The sequence below is a fragment of the Sesamum indicum genome, linkage group LG5 (genome assembly GCF_000512975.1).
Source record: "Sesamum indicum cultivar Zhongzhi No. 13 linkage group LG5, S_indicum_v1.0, whole genome shotgun sequence".
NCBI lineage: Eukaryota > Viridiplantae > Streptophyta > Magnoliopsida > Lamiales > Pedaliaceae > Sesamum > Sesamum indicum.
The window spans coordinates 13260011-13278970 of NC_026149.1; the positions used below are offsets into that span (position 1 = coordinate 13260011).

At 32.4% G+C, this 18960-nt stretch overlaps 2 protein-coding genes and 1 long non-coding RNA gene across 4 annotated transcripts; 2 read left to right on the top strand and 1 right to left on the bottom strand.

Moving 5' to 3' along the window:
* LOC110011977 lies at positions 8674-11151 on the bottom strand. 2 transcript variants are annotated; one of them, XR_002287067.1, is made up of 5 exons: positions 10348-11151; positions 10157-10228; positions 9553-9720; positions 9116-9155; positions 8674-9012 (listed from the first exon to the last, which is right to left on the bottom strand). It is a non-coding gene; the product is annotated as an uncharacterized LOC110011977 (long non-coding RNA). The 2 variants fall into 2 exon arrangements; XR_002287066.1 differs by lacking the exon at positions 10157-10228.
* LOC105162616 (glucan endo-1,3-beta-glucosidase, basic isoform-like) lies at positions 11701-13181 on the top strand. Its single transcript, XM_011080691.2, has 2 exons — positions 11701-11773; positions 12211-13181. The coding sequence occupies exons 1-2, from the start codon at positions 11701-11703 to the stop codon at positions 13170-13172; spliced, it is 1035 nt and encodes a 344-aa protein (XP_011078993.1). The 3' UTR covers positions 13173-13181.
* LOC105162565 (ganglioside-induced differentiation-associated protein 2) lies at positions 15453-18031 on the top strand. The gene is made up of 3 exons (XM_011080623.2): positions 15453-15791; positions 16735-16999; positions 17491-18031. The coding sequence occupies exons 1-3, from the start codon at positions 15533-15535 to the stop codon at positions 17723-17725; spliced, it is 759 nt and encodes a 252-aa protein (XP_011078925.1). The 5' UTR covers positions 15453-15532; the 3' UTR covers positions 17726-18031.

Genomic DNA, 18960 nt, shown 5'->3' on the forward strand with positions numbered 1-18960 from the left:
CTCATCTCATCATGTGCACATATGTGGATATGAGCCGTATTTCTTGACAGACTTGAAGTCGTTACTAATCCTTACATTATAACTTGACGATTTTTACAGCCCTAGTAACAATATGCATAATGTACGATGTGAGGTGACGTCGTGCCAAGTAGAAATGTTGAATAAGCGATCCAGTAGAGAACTAGGCTAGTTTGGTGTTATTGCACTAAAAGATTCGTTACTTGTCAATAAAGTTTAAAAATAAACCATGTGCGAACTATATATGAAATATAGATGTGCCATAAGTTATATGTCCCGTAGGTAATAAAATTGTCCGTATGCATGCTTAATTTTGTATCCCCCGTATTATCTTTTTCAGCATAATTAAATGGTGACACATAAGTATGTTGTAATAAAAAAATAAAAAGAAAAGGATGTTGTCCACTGAATTTTGGTATCAATTTTATGTATTCAAATGATAGGCAATGAGAAATACACTAGAATTTTGGACACGTAACGTCCGTACTCAATTTTTAAATACAAACTTTAATAGATTATCGACAAGTATTTTTTAAAGAATTGGGTCGAGAACATTCAACGACAAAACTTTCAAAAGAGAGTATCATTACAACATAATTCTAAATTATCCACGAAAGTTTGTAAAGTGACTTGTCTAGTAATTATAGTACAAGGATACCATGTTTGTAATTGTGTACACCAACATTATAATCCAATCTTATGATTGAGCTTTTGGACTATCTTTAAATATTACCATAGAGATTGTCTCATTGCAGTGAAATTCTGAGCACAAAACATCAATGCAATAACTTGGACCACCACATTAAAATATTTAAATGTATTATAAAGACAAGTAGTTAAGAGTAGCGAGTCTAGTAAGAAACCACAAAGATCAATTTGCTTTGCAGTCCCAAATTGCAGCACTAAAGTAGACCAATATGATTTCAACTAAATGTTAACATATTTGCAAAAGTTCCCCAAGTGGGTAGCAACAAGCATCAATAGGTGTTCTCAAATAATTTTAAGTTTTTAATGCCATTTTTTGTTACAAATATTAATATTTGTGTGTACATATATAGGGTAAATTATAACGGACATTCTTACAAGATTTTTCATAATTATAAATAATTCTTTATTATTTAAATAAAAATCCACAAAAATTAACGATTGTCTGAGAAAAATCCTCCTACAATGGGCTGTCATGAAGGAGTATTTGTAAAACGACCATTAATATTATGGAGATTTTTTGTAATATTTCAAATAACAATTGAGTAATTATAATTATGACAAATATTTGAAAAATCACAGTTTTAATTCCAAAAATTAGGTTAATATTTAATTTAGTTCTATTTGTCGCTATTTTATTACAGTGGATCCATAAGTTAGAAATTTTCTCATTTTCAGTCCTCTGTGACTTTTTCGTTCAATTATTAACAAAGTAGTTATGGGGCCGTTCGTCCAGCACGTGTTTGAAATAACGGTCCCGTGACTTCTCCGTTAATTATTGAACAGAAAAGTCACCTGAGGACTAAAAATGAAAAATTTCTAACTTTGAAATGCAATGTAAAAAAATCGTAAAAAATTAAATTAAATGAAAAAAATTCTAACATATAAGATAAAAAATGTGATATTTCCACAAATATTATAATGTTGCTCCCTCAAATTAAAGGACAAGTAGTCTTTGTTGCCCTAATCTGAATGTTAAGAGGCAAGGCATGGTATGTGGCTGTCATTTGTCAATATCTTTTTCTATTTTGGTAGCCTTCCTTGTCAATCTCTCAAAATCCATATTTGGGAAAAAATAGCCAATTATTTTCATAGAATTTGCACCTTACATCTTATCAAACATATACAACTTTATTGCACTAGTTTCATTATTTCTTACAAGAAACATAGCTACACATGCAAGTTGTGAAGAAAATTTTCATTATTTCTCTCAACATGTTTCCGATTTTGGCGAATCGATTTGATTGATTTATGATGCTCTTTTATAATTACTTTAATTGGTAAGAAGATATTATATACATATTAAATGAAATTTAGAGAAAATTGTACTTTTAGTCCCACACGATAGAGGGAGTTATACTTTTGAACTCACAGTTTACAGGCTTAGCACATTTAATCCCATAGGCTAACAAGTTGCAGCATTTGGGAGAAAAAATGCTATAACTTTTTATTCTACGGGAGCAAATGTGCCACAATTTTTATCATATATGACCAAAAATGTTTCAACTTTTATCTTATGAAACCAAATGTGCTAAGCCTGTAAACTATGGGATCAAAAGTACAACACTCTCTATCATGTGAGACAGAAAGTATAATTTTTGCAGTACTATATATTTTGTAATAAAATTCTGAACTAAAATACATTATACTATGGATCTATACGTATTAAAATTAGTATATTTTTGTCTAGACAACTTCACATGTAGCATCAAGTTTCATAATCCACCAAAAAATGAAAAAGGGAGAATAAATAAAAGTATTATGTCTCATTCACTACTTTTGCACAATAAAATGTGTGATTGTGCCTAATACTTTATTTCTTTGAAATAGACTCTCCATTAAAGATAGATTCCTTTTGTTCAACAAAAGAATGTGGAGTCAATAACATAGATTTTGATATGTGAGCTCATAAGGGTCATTCCTTTTTTCTTTATTTATTTTTTATTTATTAGAGTTTAATTATAATAAAGAAACATGATTAGATGCAATTTCCGTCCCGTATCTTTTGCGTTATGGTGTTTTGGTCCTTTATCTTTCTAGTATAGCAAATTAGTCCTATAATTTATAAGTTTTGCTATTTTGGTCCTTTAATCTCTGAAATTTGCCAATGATGCCAGAAAAAGCATGTGCTCGTTTTAATTGAGGGCTTATGTTGCCATTTGTCAATTTAATGGACCAAAATTGAGAAAAAAAATTAAAAGTTACCGGACATATTTACTATTCTAGAAAGATAAAAGACTAAAACGTCAAATTGCAAAAAATACAGAACCCAAATTTTTCTCCCATATTGACAAAAGTTAACCAATAGAAACAAAAACTAAAAATTAAAAGAAAGAAAACACGTCTGGCACATGTTTTTTTCCAGCAACTTTTACAAACTCCTACAACTGAAAGATCAAAATCATAAATAATTAAAATACTAAAAACACCAAAATACAAAATTAGGTTTGAGACTTAAATTTATACAAATGTCTCCCTAGTTGCATTGTTGAAAGGAAAAAGAAAGAGCAAGTTGGGTGAAACATAATCGCACTAGATCGATACACTATGTCAACCATATTGGCCAACATATGATTTTTGTAGCTCTTGATTGGTTGTGGGCTGTGCACAAACAACCAATGATTAAGAACATGAATTTCGATTTTAATGACCAATTTTTGGTTTGTGTATGTCATAAATGTGCGTACAGTGAACTATTAATTTGATGTAGCGTCGACAATATAAAGGAGTCTTCAACCCAATTTTTATTGGGGTCAACATGTAATATACATACACGTTATCGAAAGATTTTCCAGTAACCTTCCGAATCTCAAATCAAATTTTATAATTGCGAAGAATATTAGTAGCCCCAGAGCCTAATCTATGTACTTTTGCATGATGGAATGATGTGGTAATTATAGTGTTTTTTTTTTAAAATATATAAAGGTTAATTACACTAAAATTTTTCGAAGAAAAAGATATAATTTCACATTTTGAAAGAAAATTTAAATATAATTAACCTAATATATAATGCAAAAATAGTTAACCTTTGGGCTAATTGAAAAAAAATATTTAGAAAATTATATGTTTGTCATTTAGTAAATATACCTCTTTTGAATATATTTGAAATGTGTATAATTGTAGCCACAATATCTCCACTATATTGACCAAAAAATTCAACTATCTTTGCTCAATAAAATATATGCAATGATGCCGTACGAGCATGCTGCTAATTGGTGTAAACCCCTTGGTGGAAATCAAACCACTATTGCAATTATGAATTCATGCGATCGAGTTTTATTGGATGTGTAGGTATTTATCTCATTTTATATGAATTATTATATTTTTTTGGGTAAATTACAACGATCTCTCCCGAAATTTGTCATAATTACGAATACCCCTTTGTTGTCTGAAAAATTATAAATATCGCCTGTTTTCAACGATCGTCTAACAATTAGCCCAATTCGTTAGGTTTCCATCCACTTTTTGTGGTGAATTGACCAAAATTCTCTTTTTTATTATTTTGTAATTTTTTTATGGACTAAATGGATAATTTTTTAAAAAATTTTCATCCACGCAATCCAATTTTTTTATAAATTTTTAATTTTTATTTAAAAAATTACAGTAAGGACAAAATTACAATTTTATACCTTCATCCAAGGATTACATAATTTCATCAAACATCAGGGAGGGAGTATTTATATATTTTCAAATAACAAGGAAATATTCGTAATTATGCCAAATTTCATGGGAGGTCATTGTAATTTATTTTAATTTGTTTGTTCTTAGTTATTTGTTGAATCGATATAATTTGTTTATTACACTTAATAATATTAACATATTAATTAAACCGTTATATTAAAAAAAAAATAATGCTTACATTGCGTCGTGGTCCATTGCTATTGCAAAAGATGGGATTGAATCCATGTCACATTGAACTATATATATGGTTCAATTTTTGGCTGGTAAAATTTACGTGGACAAGATATAGAATAAATGGGAAATTAAAGTATTTTTTTCTGAAATTTGACATAATTATAAATATTTTTTATTGTTTGAAAAATTAATATTCCCTAAAATTGAGAATAAGTTTGTAGCCTTAAATGGTGAGTTAAAATTATTATTATATCTTGGGTAAATATTATATTTAGTCCCTTAAGTTTTCGTTTAGAATCACTTTAATCCCTCAAATTTATTTATTGACTTTAAGGATCTTTAGTTTTTGCCTCAGTTTGGTCCCTCTAACCTTTTTTCGAGGAAAATGTGGCCGGGTTTTGACTTTTTGGAGGATAAAATGGTCAATGAGTTTGATTTTATTACTTTAGTCCCTTAAGTTTGTAAAATTATCAAATTAATCCTTTTTCTAGACGAAAAAATGACTTTTTTATATTTTATTATACTGATATGTTGTACATTTCACTAATTTTTTCTTCAAAATCATAGCTGTTATTTAATAAATATTGTTAAAATTTAATTTTATTGGACTTATCTTTAACTCCTAAAATTAAAAAACGACTTAATTTTTTAATTATATTTTAAAATTAGATAAGTTTTATAAAATTTTTATTCATAATTTTGATTGTTTTGTCACATTTGAAAAGAAAAAAAAAAAAAAAAGGACAGAGCGAGAGAGACTATTTTATTTTAAGTTAAACAATACGTTATTATTATGTTCACAAAAATTCAAAAAAAATTATTTTTCATGCAAGATAATCACATCATATGCGCCATATCCAAAAAATAACTAATTTGATAATTTTACAAACATAAGGGACTAAAGTGACAAAATTAAACTTAAATTGATCATTTTACCATCCAAAAAGTCAAACTCAAGCCACATTTTTGCCGGGTCAGTGGATAAAATTGAGACAAAAATTAAAATTTAGGGATAAATATAGCAATTACCCTTATATCTTTACCCTTTTTTTTTTTTATCCTTTCACAAAAAGCATTTAGAAAAACGTAAAAAGAGATTGAAGGTGTGTAAAGTATATAATTATTAGAGTATATTAGTCCACAATAATATTTTCAATCTAATAAAATATTCATAATTCAAAAGGGTATTTTGAATAGTTCGCCATAAAAATTGAATGAAAACTTAATAGAGGCTAGCTAATGGAGTGCACTTGTTGGTATACGGACGTTAAGATAGGAAGATATTTGTAAATTTTCAAACAACGAGAATATATTTATAATTATATCAAATTTTAAAGAAGGTTATTATAATTCAGACGTAGTTATGAAACCCAGAATACTAAAAGCAACACAAATAATTCCTACAACGTTGTCTCTCTCTCTCTCTCTATATATATATATATCCTAATTTATCCCGAAAAAAACAGAAAGAAAGAAAGAAAGAAAGTTGTCTCCTATCTTACTTACATTCTACTCTAATCATGTTCCTTTTTTACTTTTAATCTTTACACATGTAAGAGTAAGGATTTTATGTCTTTATCGTTTATCCATTGCTTGTTTTTTCAACTTTTTGTGCTTTTATCTGTCATTGTTGTTTGTATCATAAAAGTATATATATTCATTCTTCTACAATATTTGAGGTAAATCTATACTACTTATAAAACAAGTCTTAAATTTATACTATATATAAATAATATCGGAACATTATTCTTGATCATCCTTTATAATTTTACGTCAACTCCAAATTTAATAATTCTTCAATTTCTACTTCACGACAAAAGAAGTGAGTTTTAAATTTGGGGGGGGGGGAGAACGAGATATACTTAAATTTTTTGCACTGACGTCTCCTGAAATTAGGCTGAATTACACAAACATCTCCATTTTTTTGCAAAATGATAGATACACTCATTGAGGGGTGTTAATGTAATGTTTTCTAAGGGATGCACGGGTGTCGACGTAATTTACCCTAAATTGACCTTATAGTACAATAATATATATATATATATGTATATGTAAGTATTCAACTCATGAGGATACTATAAACCCTAGAATTAATCCCCAAAATTAGAATTCAAGTAAAATTTAATATATGTACATATTTGTCTATTTCACATTTGTCTATAACCCTTATGATGAGAGCAAAGAATAGTAGGAGTACCACAAAATAACAATCTTTATTTGCTAATATTATAATTCCATTAGTGGTGATTAATTGTGATTGTCATTACTTAAAAATAATGGTATTATTTATGATTGTGTTTCTTGAATTTGCTCCAAACCAAAAGTTCACATCCATCATTACTTCATATTCCACTCTTTAAAATTAAACAAAAAAGAGCCAAGAGGAATTAGTACATAATTAAACCGAAAAACGTGATTATGTCATCACCAAAATTACCAAGAAATAAGTATTTTTCATCCGCCTCGGCGTTGATAATGATGATTTTAGACCAAAAGTGCCAAAAAGGAGCCCTAGGTATATTTAGCTTGTACCCCTGATCTAATTTAACCAATTGAAAATTCAGTAAAAATTCAAGTTAATCACATAACGAGTGAATCACACTTTGTTGTGCAATTGATCCGTAATTTAAATAAGAAAAATAATTAATCATAGAACAGATACGCACAATAATACTAACAATATAATTAATTTGATATGATCAAATTTAATTGGGATCCGAACTTTTGTTTCACAGATTGAGTTGTTCTTTTCTTTCATTATCAAATTGAGACCTCAATGAAATTGTGATCCCATGTGCTTCTAAATTGGCTTTTGTCCCACCATTATGTGTATGTTGTTGTAACAAAGTGCAAGTTGGTGAGCTTATTTATGTCAAGTATCAATTTTAGTAGTTTTAACTTGATTGACCCCTTAGACTTATTCCCTGCCATTAATTGATCATCTAGTCTGAACTGTACTTTTTTGGCGTCTTTACGTGCGCGCATGCGCATGCGAAAGAAATATTTTTGAAAAAAATTGAGTTGGATTTAAAAATAAATAAATTTAAACTCAAACTCATTTTAAAGAATTTAAAATTTTAAGATTCAAACTCGCATATGTATAAAATAGGTCGTCAAACCAATAGATGATTGCGCTTTTCAAATCAATTTTTTTTCACATAGAATTATTAATATTATTACTCGTCATTTATATTATCATTGTATTATCGTAGTATTACATGAACTCGAAACACAATTTAGAATTTTATTGTGTTTGCTATAATATGAATAAGCATCATAATATAAATTTATCGTATCATCGTTAACAATTTTGTTACAAATAAGAATAAAAAAATACACCCTTTTATTTTTTTTCCCTACCATTATAATTGATAAACTATACTATAACTCAAACTACAAAAGAGATACAGAAATAGTCTTATTCTTCAAGAAACATTTACATGTTTTTTTTTTAAAAAAAAAAAAAGAAATTACTTTCAATGTGAAATCATGAACATATGTTATTTTCCAAAGCTCCTCTCCTTCATTTTCTTTCGACCACAAAATCCATAGTTTGAGTGGAGAACATGACAAGACCCCCTAAAAGTACAACAAAAGAAATTCCATTTTTAGGGCTCCAAGAATTGGGTTGTACTCTTACAGATTTTCAGAAATCTCCACCATACATCAAGTAAGGCGGATTGTGGGTCCTTCAAATGTGTGGCAGGGATTTTTCAAAATTGACAATTCTTTTCCGATGATAGTGTCCCTAATCAAATCTATCTATCATTCTTGCATATGCAATTAACAAAGCTATGCAATCTATCGTGTTATAGTATGTATGTATGTTTCCTAACACAGTCCTGAGGCATTAATCTCTGAATCCCACATAACAAATGTCCCACGAGCTGTAGATCCGACAAATGAAAGAAAGTTGATATTGAGTCGGACGCTCAAGTAGGACTGCACAACGGACGTTTTGAACTAAACTATCGTACTGCGATCAATTTATAAAAGGTTTCTAAATGATAATTCCAGAATCCTGTCGGGAAATGGCTCAACAGTAGCTAGCACTGCAATTTGGCTATTACTGCAGAAAATTACGTGGAAGCACAATAACGCAATCAAGTTCGTGTTAATAACTCAAACTGGGCTACAACACCACGTTTGTTTAGACAGGTTTCTGGTAATACACTCCTGATAACAATTTCATTAAGGTAAGGTTTTATAATCTATATTCTAACATCTTAATACTTGAAATGGAGAATTGTGATCTCAATACCGTACAGACTCACCTCCACTGGTAAAAGAGAGAATTTTCTGAGTAATCTTGAGAATTGCCTCATTTTGTATACTGGAGGCCTAAGATGACGCAACAGGTGTGGAAGTCTTTTAACTTCTTTGGCGAGGGTTACCTCCGGATATTCACCACGTAAGTGTAGAAGCACAACATTGCTGCACAAAGACATTTAAGCAATAGAAGAATGTTACAAGATAGATACGGAAAAAAGTTGGAAGTATTCGGTAAATCTACAGCTGTAAAATGATGTTGCAGTACCTGATGACAATATTAAAGCCTGTGGGGAAGAGTTTTTAATCTGCAATGATGTCGATGTTTCATGTTTAGTTGTAATATAATAAGCAGCAGGAGATTTAGTTTTCTTCAAATTAAATCCATCTTAGATATATAACAATATAAACATGTATAGACATATATATATATATATATATAATCATATATATTGGCAATTATCTTGAAACGCTCCAAAGAACATTATATCTCCTTATCCTACAGATCCATATCGTATTCGAAAAATAACAGGAAGAACCTCGATTAACCTTATTCTCAAATCATAGCATTTTCAACACAGAATGCGTTAGTTACCATTTTGCTCAAATCAAAAGGAGGTCTGGTGAAAAATAAAGAATCTGACTATATTTTTTTGATAGGATGTTCAGAAGGAAATAATTTCTAAAAAGGATAATAGTTATCACCTGCTTCACCGAGTATGAAGGGGAAGCTGGATTTTCCTCGTTTCCAGACCTTCAAACTAAGAGTGCTGAGGGCCAGAAGAGCACCTCCAAAGAGCACACCGGTCGTTTAAGTAACAGGGCTTCTTGAGAAAATAAAGCCAACAAGCCCCCCACTGAAGACAAGCCCACCTGGCTTACAACAATCTAGTTAGAGTGACAAACTTTAATATCAGTTATTTGGACATTGAAACAACTAGTTCGTAATTGTCCTCCAATCCTTTTGAACACAACGAATGTTTTGTTATGGGACATACAGAAATTTCAAAAACTATTTGACTACTCAGATTCACAAGTCATTGTTGAACACACCATATTATTTCAGCACAATTATGTCAACGTAAATTTTCCCCAACTCCCTCAGTTTGTACTTCCTCGAACCTACATTACAAGAATGAGCCGGACCACCCAATATTGAGTTCATTACAATTCTAACGGCATCATGTTGGTTGAGATAGTTCTTACTTTAACTTCACGGCCATTATTTTAGTTTAGACTCTTTTCCAAGGAATATGCATATTATATATTCAATCATCATGCTATCTAAAGTACAAGAATGCTTACGAACCCCATGAAAAACATAGTTTCCAGAATAACTGCTTTGACAATCAACTGAGCGAGCCAAAAGAAGTAGTGTATCCTGTAATTGAATATTCCCATCCAGAAATGCAAGTGGATCAAGGTAATAAAGCCAAGGGCAGAGACATGTAGTAGTTCTTTAGGGAAACAAAACGAAACTCTAGGTCGACAAATACTCACCAAACGGAATTCCAAGAAAAAAAGTCGTGAATCTTTGCTCCCCTCTTTGGTTGGCTGACAACTTCTTCCTTTACATGCCCATTCGTTGGCTCTCCAACAACAAAACCTTCCGAAACAGGATGTGGTGGTACAGAGCTTCCATTATTTATTGTTGATGCATCATCTAAGTCTTGTTCTCCAAGTCAGATAATTTTGTGTCATGTCCATCACTGTTCAATACATTCAACACATCTCAAGTTGACATCATTTTCAAGTGATCAAGATAATGCAGAAACCTGGAAAACGTGAAGCTCCATGGGTACCAAAACATATACACTCTACTTCTTCAACATTTCCTCAGAACCCCCAAATGCAAGACTAAACAAAATCAAATCTTGAACTAAATTGAATTAAATTCAGCTAACTAGAAAAAGAACCAAACAAGAAAAGATTTCTTGATACAGCATACAGAGACAAACTAAAATCAAATTCACCAAACCCTCTTCACATTTTCACATATTAAACAAGCAAAACGACAAACGCCCACAAAAATTCCAGGTTTCTTGAGAAATAAAACTGGAGAATTAGGAGGAAGACTGTCTCTTTCCAGGTCGAAATTTGGTGGGTCAGGGGAAGGGTCTGGGGTGGAGCTGCCGCCGCCGGTCGCCGACGATATAGTTCTTGTTTAACTAACGCCAGAATTATAATTAATTTTTCTTTTGTGCATTTTGTGAAGTGAAATGAAAGAGCAGAAGATGAAGAGGAAAAGTGTTCAAGATTTGACTTTTATCTGCGACGTTTTCGCTTCTGACTTTGAAACATGTGTTTGGATGTCCATTTTTGCTTTTGAAACTATTTAAAAAGTATTTTTAAGTCCAAAGCAACAAAATATTTTGAAAGTGCTTCAAGCTGTTTTGAATTTTTTTATAAATCAATTTAATTTTCTTAAACTATTTTACATTCATTATAATATTTTTAATTAAAATTTACCAATTTTAATTTTTTTTAAAAAAAATTGCACGTCTTAAGTAAATATTGAAGTTTTCAAATAATTTAAATAATTTAACATTAATAAGTTGATATATCATAACTCAAGTCAACCAGATTTTGTATTTTCAATAATATTAGATCTTGTTTTGTATTTTATTAAATATATATCTATATATACAAATTTTGTTCTAAAATATATAAATCTTAAAAATGAAATTTCAGATTTGAGAAATATACGGAAATAATAGAAAAGAACAAAATTATTTAGGTTATGATGGGATTTATTTCCAAAACTGTGTTTGGACTATACTTAGGTTTCTTTCATGTAATTATCAAGTCATAATGTTTAAATGTGTGCGTATTGTAGCATCTGAGGAATGGCAAATGACAATCAATGTTTCTGCATTCTGTTCAAATGAGGCTTTGCCATTATCTGACTATAAAAAGAGGTATAGAGGTGCTTTGAGTATGCATACAAGATTGTCTTAACTGCTTCTTTGTCAGAATTATTACAATGACAAAGCAATGTTTCAAGAATGCTGCATTTGTTAGAATGCTGATAACTGTATTGTCAGTTGTTTGCTTACACACAACAGGTCCCTTTCCTTTTCATATTTTCTTGTCAATCTTTCACTCTGAAACAATTTTATGTTTCAAGTATGATGGAGTCTGACTCGATGTTACGTTTAGTTCGGTATTCAAATTCTTATAATGTTTGTACACGTTCTGATATAAATAGTTGATAAGTGCTGACAGTTGAAGTAAACAAAGGAGCATTCGTCCAACTACGAAAATTTATGTGATCTTGTGTCTGTTTTCGTTCTTGTTTACACAGATATTTTCATGGTCTGTCTTGCAAATTTCTTAATATTTTTTGCTAAAACAAATGTGCAGATGCTCAGATAGGAGCTTCTTACGGCACTATTGGCGATGATCTACCACCAGCAACAGAAGTGCTTGCTCTCTGCAACCAATACAACATTCAGAGGATCCGTCTCTACAATCCGAACCCATCAGTTCTCCAAGCCCTTCAAGGCAACATCAACATTTCAGTCATAGTAGGTGTTGCAAATGAGGACATCATACGGATAGCATCAGATGCCAAACTTGCAAAATCTTGGGTTCGGAACAACATTCTCAAGTATGAAAATGTGAACTTCAGATACATAGCAGTTGGAAATGAGATCAGCCCGTTGGACGGTGGAAGTGCTGGTATTGCACCAAGTGTTGTTCCAGCCATGCAGAATATCTACAACGCCATTTCTGCGTTTGGGCTTGGGGGAAAAGTGAAGGTTTCTACTGCCTTGAGCTTTGCAGTTCTTGGAACGTCCTATCCTCCGTCTGCAGGGGCGTTCAGACCTGAAATCCAATCATCGTATATCAATCCTATAGTTCAGTTTCTTGCGAAAACTCGGGGCCCTTTTCTTGTCAATGTGTACCCTTACTTTGCATATGTTAGTAACCCCAATGACATTCATCTGGATTATGCACTCTTTACATCTCCTTCGATAGTTGTTAGAGACGGAAAGTACCAGTACCAGAATCTGTTTGATGCTATGGTGGATGCAACCCATGCAGCATTGCAAAAGGTAGGTGGAGACGTGGAAGTTGTTGTTACAGAAACTGGATGGCCGTCGGCTGGTGGAACAGCAACAACTGTTGACAATGCAAGGAGTTACAATTCAAATTTGATCAAGAGTGTCAGAAAGGGTACCCCAAGAAAACCTGGAAAACCTATTGAAACTTACATCTTTGACTTGATTGATGAGAACCAGAAGAGCCCTGAAATTGAGAAGCATTGGGGACTGTTTCTTCCTAACAAACAGCCTAAATATCCCATCTCGTTTGCTAAATAGGACAATGAGTCTATTGTAGAATCGCAGAGCGAATTACTTATTTTGATCCCCATCAAAACTTTTAGAGAGAATGACTTATGGTAAACAATGCTCCTTCAACTTCAATGGCTTTTGCAATCTTAGGAAACTATAATACAGAACTACATTTACAAGGATCGGTATTGCAACCAAATTATGCAACAACTCCTGAAAAGCTATCACAGATATTCAAGCACTTTACTCAAAAAAGATGCCATGAATATCACTTATCGATATGGCATTTGCACAAAAGATCATGAGTAAATCTTTATGTCACCTAGTGTCACATGCAAGTATAAGAATTCAAAGATTCATTCTCCATCTTGTACTAAGTTGTTGAACATATTTACCAAAGGAACAGCGCCTTTTGCCTTAGAATCGTGAGAGAAAAGGGATAGACCAAAAAGTATGAGGCCAGGAAGAAATAACCGAGACCACAAGAATTGATGGCAGTAACGAGGTTCTAAGTCGAAAACCCTTCTGGTGGCATGTATATCAAGTTCAGCAGAATGTCCCTACCAAGACAGAAAATTCTCTTTGCCTTCTTCTCTCTATTAGCCACAACTACAGCACGAGACCACGTCGTGTCAAGACAATCCAACAAATCCATGACCTCAAATTCCATAATTTTTAGGCCAAATCAACTTGGGAAGCGGATCGATCGAGCAAACCGAAGGCCCTGCCTCTGAAACTTGCTAAACTACTGCAAGTCCTGCAGGCCCACCACCTAGAACACCCCGATCCACAACAATGCCCTTTGACGCATGGGAAGCTCAAATTTTCAAGATTTTCTTTCTTGATTTCAGGCACAAACCCATGGACGCAATGCAGAAATTCAAGCTTATTGTCAGTGTTGAGCACTAAACAATCCATAATTTCTGAACAAGATTAGATTTTTTGAAGTGGGTTTATGCAGTTCTTGATAAAGAATTTCCTCAAGTATTTGTTAGCACAAGTATACTTGAATTACAGTTCGAAACTAGATAAGAGACTTTAATATATAATCCTACCCTTAAAGTTTACATTTTTTTAGAAATTGTGTTCTACAAAACTTAATTGTATCATACTCACATTGCTATGTTCTTGTAGGTGTATTGCAGATAGAATAATTAAATATAAATAAGAGTTTATCGACATTTTATATAGGTAATAGGGATAATTATCCATCCCTCTCCTGATTACGTACACATAGATTTTTCGTACTTTAAAAAATTACATCTAGTATTCTTAAGGTTTTGTTTTCGTCTAACAAATAAATTATCAATTAGTCAAAATTTATTGAATTTGTTGATAGTTACATAAAAACTGAATGGAAATTGATATTTATTATCGAATAACTTATTGCATGTCAAATAATTTTTTCAGACTAAATTGCCTTTAAAACGGTGAAGATATGCTTCCTTATATGCATTAACGTGAAAAGACGTATGAGGATAATTTTATCATAAAAAAATATTTAATTTATCATAAGTCAGTAATAAGTCAATCGGAGGTAAATGTAGATTGTTTTTTCCTATTTTTTGTTAATATCAATAAATTTGATGAATTTTGATTAATAGATGAACTTATTTATTAGATGGAAGCAACCCTTAGGGATGCCAGATGTAATTTTTAAAAAATCTCAAAAAAATCTAGGTATAATTGCACTAAATTCAAAGAAGGAGAATGTAATTATTCCTAAATAATATATCTATTTATATTTATTTGAAATAAAATATAACGAGAAAATCAATTTAGCATTGAGAAATAGTGGAGCCTTTGTATGGGTTAATTTTATTTAAATCCATATAAAATTATACTTTCATTAAAAAAAAATTAAAATTATACTTACATTCTTACAAAAAAAATTTGTTTATACCTGATCCGACTTCATCACAGTTTAGACAAAAAATGCTGGTTTTTACAAAATAAAATTATATATAATTTTTATATGTAATAATTTTATATTTAAAAAAAATATATAATAATATTAACCTCACTTCATATATACACATTATATTTATACTTTTATAAGTACGAAAATATATATAAATATATAAATTGAGCGTCAAAATTAAAAATTGATATAATTTTTTTTATTAGCATTAATATTTTTAGTTCAAATTCTAACGAGAGAATGTCAAGCGTAAATGAAGAATTTTTGAAAAATATGTAAATATAATTTTATAACTTTTCTAAAAGAATTTTGTATATTTAGGGTTTAAGTGTAATTTACCTTAAAATTTAATAATTTGTACCATAATATGAGTTTTTTTTACTTAATTTTGGTAAAGTTTGCAATCTTGATATTATCTCTTTCATCAGCTTTCGCTTTCCCCAAGCTGCCGATAGAGAACGAGCTAATGGCGAGTTCGTCGTCGGATGACTTCTCCGTGATGGTTTTGGCGTCGGATCTGGGTATAGACGCCCGGCCCTTTTTGTCTCACTCGCCGCAGCCGCCGGAGGAAGACAACTGGCATGACTGCCCTTCCTATCTTCCCTCAGCCGACGATCAAAACTTAGATTTCTCCGACCTTGACGCCCTGCAGTTCTTGCGTCTCGAGCGTGGTTCTGATAAGGCGGGCAACCGTATCTTGCGTGTCGTCGGGAAGTATTTCCCCGGTAATTCTCGCTATATTATGTTCTTGTTTCCTGGAGTTTCTTGTTTACTATTTCCTTTATACCCAAAAAAGAGAAAAAAAAAATGGAACTGAGCGGTTTCAGTTTCTTAGTTTTAGGTTTTAGGTTATTTGTAGCTCAAAATTGCAGCATGAGTTTTGAAAAAGTTACACTCTTCTGTTTATCGTATACACTGATGGATGGAAGATTGATCCTTCTCGCTTGAAGGACAGTAATTGGGCTAGGAAATTTGAAGCAATTAAAGAATGAATAGGGATTGTATTATGCTGGTTATATAGACATATTATTGAGGAAGACTGAAGTCTAGCTGATCTCCCTGTAGAAAGATGCAATATTTATTCCTTCAACTCTTTGTAGAAGGTGATACAGTTTATATGTTTAGCATACATCATGAGTAACAGTTGGAGAGTGTGCCAAGGTGCTATTTTTTAAGGGGAGAGGGGGTGTTTTGATGCATTTCCTGTGGGATTCGGTTGAACTAGTTCTTGTGATAAACGAATTGGTAGAGAGGCAATTTAGAGTTTGCATTGGGTTTAACTTGATATTGTTGAAAACACGCCTCTAAAAACAGGGAGGACTTGATTACCTTTAAGAGTGTAATAGAAGCAAGACTGATATTTTCTCCATGTAAATTGTAATCCAGTTCAATTTTGACATCTCAGCTAGAATTGTACTCTGGAGCTTCTGTTTGTGCAACAATCAGTCATGCAAGGACTTGAATGATTGATGGTTAAGATGGGAGATTTAAGGAGAGAAAATGTAGTTGTTTAAAAGACTTCAGGAGTCTGGTAATGCAGATAGTTTTAGACAAAATAGCGTATAACGACCTAAAACTATGTAATTGCATTTTTAAGACTATTAAGTTGTTACTGATTTGTGTTCTATACTTGCTTTTGTGTTGTTATGATCCTTTACATATATCCAGCTCCTGTGATCACTGGAGAAAGGCTGAAAAAGTATGTCTTCCATAAGATTTCCACGGAGGTCCCAGATGGGCCATTCTGTATCGTGTACATGCATAGTACTGTGCAGAAGGAGGACAACTCGCCTGGCATCACAATCCTTAGATGGATATATGAAGAACTACCAAATGACTATAAAGATAGGCTTCAAGTTGTGTACTTCATTCATCCTGGACTACGGTCAAGGCTCGTCTTTGCGACACTTGGGAGATTTCTTTTAAGTGGAGGGTGAGTTGTTAAATAATAATTTCATTTACTCCAAATTATCACAAAATCCATGTAATCTGTAAATTATGTGGTCTAAAGGCCATTATGACTGTTGACATGATCCTTGCCATTTCTTCTTCAAGAGACTCCTATTGAATACTGAGTAGCTATAATTTTCGATGTAAGTCTTTTAACTAGTAGTCACCAAGCATGCGTTCTTAAACACAAAATTTGCTTGTTTCACATTTAAAGCAAATAAAAAAATGCACATGCCTGAAATGAAAGAGATGATATCAGAGGATGTTCTCATGTTCTCCTTTGGTGGCTTCTGAACAATGTTGGTGATGATTTATTGCAAAGTGAATCTGTTATCCGTGGTATTCTGCTAATATTATTCATTTATTGGATTACATTATGATCAACGTCTTGAATTTTCCAAGACACAGCAATATGATGAGGGCAATAGTCGTGGTTATTATTCAGTGCTCACTGCTTTTCTGGTTCAATTTCAGCTTATACTGGAAAATTAAATACGTAAGCCGCCTTCAATACCTCTGGCAAGACATAAAGAAGGGAGAAGTCGAGATTCCGGAATTTGTTAAAGAACACGACGATATCCTAGAACACAGACCACTGACAGACTACGGCATTGAACCAGATCCTCTCCATTTGATGGAGGTTCCGTCAACAGCCTACTCGCTGGGGAGGTATGAAGCGGAGTGGGCATCGAGAGAGTGCAGATCTTAGGCGGTGGACGTATAATGTACAAAACATAAATATAGCGTTTGGCAACACGAAAGCCACATAACTGTTGGGTAAATGTGTGTGATAACTGCACTGTAATACTATGAGGGCATGTGTTCTCTATGCTTTGGCCCGACTGTTTCTGTTTGGTGTTTTAATGCAGAAGTTTACCTCTTTTATGGTTGGCTGCTTACAAACATGTCTTCTTTTTGCACTTGTTGTGGCAAAATAGATTGCAGTTGTGAAGGAACGGAGTATGAAAATTGTAGTTTGAAATAGCTTTATTGTAATAGTCATAACATTTAGTTACATAGTCCTGAAGACAGAAACATGCACCAGAAGGATCTAAAGACCAACAGAACTATACATCTCAAAGCCAACCTACAGCAAAGTGATCCACCAACACAATATCAACAGATGCATGAGTTGAGCAGTGGGCTATGCCGGAGTCTAATCAAAAAGCATGCTTCACAAAGCCAGCAGCAGCATAGCGCGAACAGGCTGCAAGAACCGAAGAAACCTTAATCAATACTGTGTTCTTTGATAATCGATCTTAAGGTAGTTTTTGGAGTTATATATTGATATGAAATTGGCGTTGGAAACTCTTACCATCCCTCAATGAAGCCCCTATCTCCTTTTGCCTTGGTTCTTTGCCAGCACTTCATCTTCTTCTTTCCAGTTGGTGTATTCTCAGTTGGATAACCTGCTGCCCAAATTTCACACTGATAAGTTCAGTTCACAAGCATATCTATTGGTCTACTTTTTCTATGCTGCGTGTGTGTGTGTGTGTGAGAGAGAGAGAGAGAGAGAGACCTGGAGGAGGTTGGGTTGCTTCGTTTTGCATTTTGGAAGAACAGCTGATGCTTGTTTCAAAAGGTAAGAGGGATTTCAAGAAACAAGTGCGTTTGTCTCTCTATATATAAACACGAAAAAACTTGTTCATCATACTTGACAACAAATCACAAAAAGTTTCCAGGAGTTCCCTGCTTGCTTTTATTACTTGTGGGCACCAGCCAACAGACCCCCTTAAACCACCTCATTAAGAAATACCATCAATATTTTTAAATTGGAGTCGTTTGAAATCCTTTCTCCAATTCATTTCCTCAAATTCAAATTTATCAATTTAAATATAATCTTTATTCACTGCTTCCAGTTGTTGGAGTGCATGCTTTGCTTCTCTATGATTTGTAAGTTGCTTGCAGTGATACTTAAATACTCCTTACAGTTCTGATATCGAA

Bases quoted from the DNA above. Each gene is read 5' to 3' on its own strand.
- LOC105162565 (XM_011080623.2), top strand. From the start codon at position 15,533: ATGGCGAGTTCGTCGTCGGATGACTTCTCCGTGATGGTTTTGGCGTCG. The intron at 15,792-16,734 runs GTAATTCTCGCT...ACATATATCCAG, and splicing joins CGTCGGGAAGTATTTCCCCG to CTCCTGTGATCACTGGAGAA. The intron at 17,000-17,490 runs GTGAGTTGTTAA...GTTCAATTTCAG, and splicing joins AGATTTCTTTTAAGTGGAGG to CTTATACTGGAAAATTAAAT.
- LOC105162616 (XM_011080691.2), top strand. From the start codon at position 11,701: ATGACAATCAATGTTTCTGCATTCTGTTCAAATGAGGCTTTGCCATTA. The intron at 11,774-12,210 runs GTGCTTTGAGTA...ACAAATGTGCAG, and splicing joins CTATAAAAAGAGGTATAGAG to ATGCTCAGATAGGAGCTTCT.